The sequence below is a fragment of the Triticum aestivum genome, chromosome 5D, assembly GCF_018294505.1.
Source record: "Triticum aestivum cultivar Chinese Spring chromosome 5D, IWGSC CS RefSeq v2.1, whole genome shotgun sequence".
NCBI lineage: Eukaryota > Viridiplantae > Streptophyta > Magnoliopsida > Poales > Poaceae > Triticum > Triticum aestivum.
In genome coordinates this window covers 536,556,434-536,557,907 of record NC_057808.1, presented here as the reverse complement: position 1 = coordinate 536,557,907, position 1,474 = coordinate 536,556,434, and the positions used below count along the sequence as shown (strand labels likewise).

General features: G+C 52.8%; 1 protein-coding gene across 1 annotated transcript; it reads left to right on the top strand.

The window, feature by feature from the left end:
• Nucleotides 1–456: 456 nt before the first annotated feature.
• On the top strand, nt 457–1,184 carry LOC123126058 (uncharacterized). The gene has a single exon (XM_044546469.1). The coding sequence runs from the start codon at nt 471–473 to the stop codon at nt 1,017–1,019; it is 549 nt and encodes a 182-aa protein (XP_044402404.1). The 5' UTR covers nt 457–470; the 3' UTR covers nt 1,020–1,184.
• The last annotated feature ends 290 nt before the right edge of the window (nt 1,185–1,474 follow it).

The following is a 1,474-nucleotide window of genomic DNA, read 5'->3' as shown; positions in this document are numbered from 1 at the left end:
GAGGGGCAGTCCGGTAGTGATGCATCAGTGAGCCTTAAGGCTTAGGGTGGGCATAAAAACCGACGAATCAAAGGCCGAACCGACATCGAACCTGAAAAGAACAAATTTTTAATTACTTGTACAAAAAACCGAATTTCTTCTCTGCTACGGTCGGTTCGAATTTAATTAGCATGGTTAACCAAAAAGAAAACCGAATATACGTCAGGACACAACATACGACCGAACGAGCTTCTTCCGCGCTGGTTAGCGTGCATGAGGTCCACTGTGTGCTATATATGCAACAGATTATTGGCCAGCACGTGCATCAAGCTATATTTACCAGGTCAAAGCTGAGACCGTCCGTTGACACGATGACGTGGCTCCTCTCCTCACCGTACGCTCGCCTTCCCGTGCATGCAACGGCCTCACACGCTCTATAACAACACCACGGTCGAATGATCGACGGGACAGCAAGAGTCGATCACGATAACATGGCGTCCGCTTCAACCCGTCACCTCCTCCTCGTCGCCGTCGTTCTCGCCGTGTCGCACTCCGCCCGGGCCAACCCGGTCACCGTCGGGCAGGCGTGCAAGCTGTACGCGAAGCATGCGTCGTCCTGCACGGAGGCCCTAGCGAAGGCCCCGGGGATGCCGGTGGCGCCGATGCCCCTGCCGGTGCTGGCTGAGCTGGCGGTGACCTATGCGGCAGCGAGCGGCTCCGCGGCGCTGGCGTTCATCAAGAGGATGGAGATGCTCGCCGGCGGGACGATGCCGCTGGACTGCGTGGAGAAGTGCGTGGAGAAGTTCCAGACGGCGGTGGCGGCGCTGCAGAAGAACAGGGCGGCGATCATTGAGCACAGGGACGTGGCCCGCGTGAAGAGGTGGGTGAGGATGGCGAGGGCGGACGGCGAGACGTGCATGGACAAGTGCCACATGAAGGAGGGCGGCGCCGACCCCACCATCATCCGCAAGATCACCGACCTCGGCAAGCTCTGCTCCGTCGCGCTCACCCTCGCCGATGCCGCCGCCACCCATGGCTAATAATCTTTGCGCCTTGCTTTACCAGCTTAATTTATGTCTCACCTGGTTATGTTTGTACTACAGTGCACTGTTGAATTTGTAAACCTAAGCATACTTAGCTAAGTTATGCGCAGCCACATTGGCTTTCCAGTTACAGTGCATAAATTGTGTTAGAGATATATTTGAGTGACATTTATTTGGTAGTCTAGGATTTGTAATCCATCTCCTACCTTATCTCTAGGAGAGACTTCTTATTCTTCAAATCTGTACTCCTATATATATCTGTCAATCTTGTCTCTATTTCCTTCCGCACCAACTGTGATGGACTACTGATCCATTCATTCCTGCTAGGATGAACATTCCGCATAGACTACTAAGGCTCGTATCTTGTCCTAAACAACCATCAATCACACCAACTGCGTCTGATTTAACTTGATTTGATTGAAAACCCATCTCATTTGCTGCATCAAACCCTG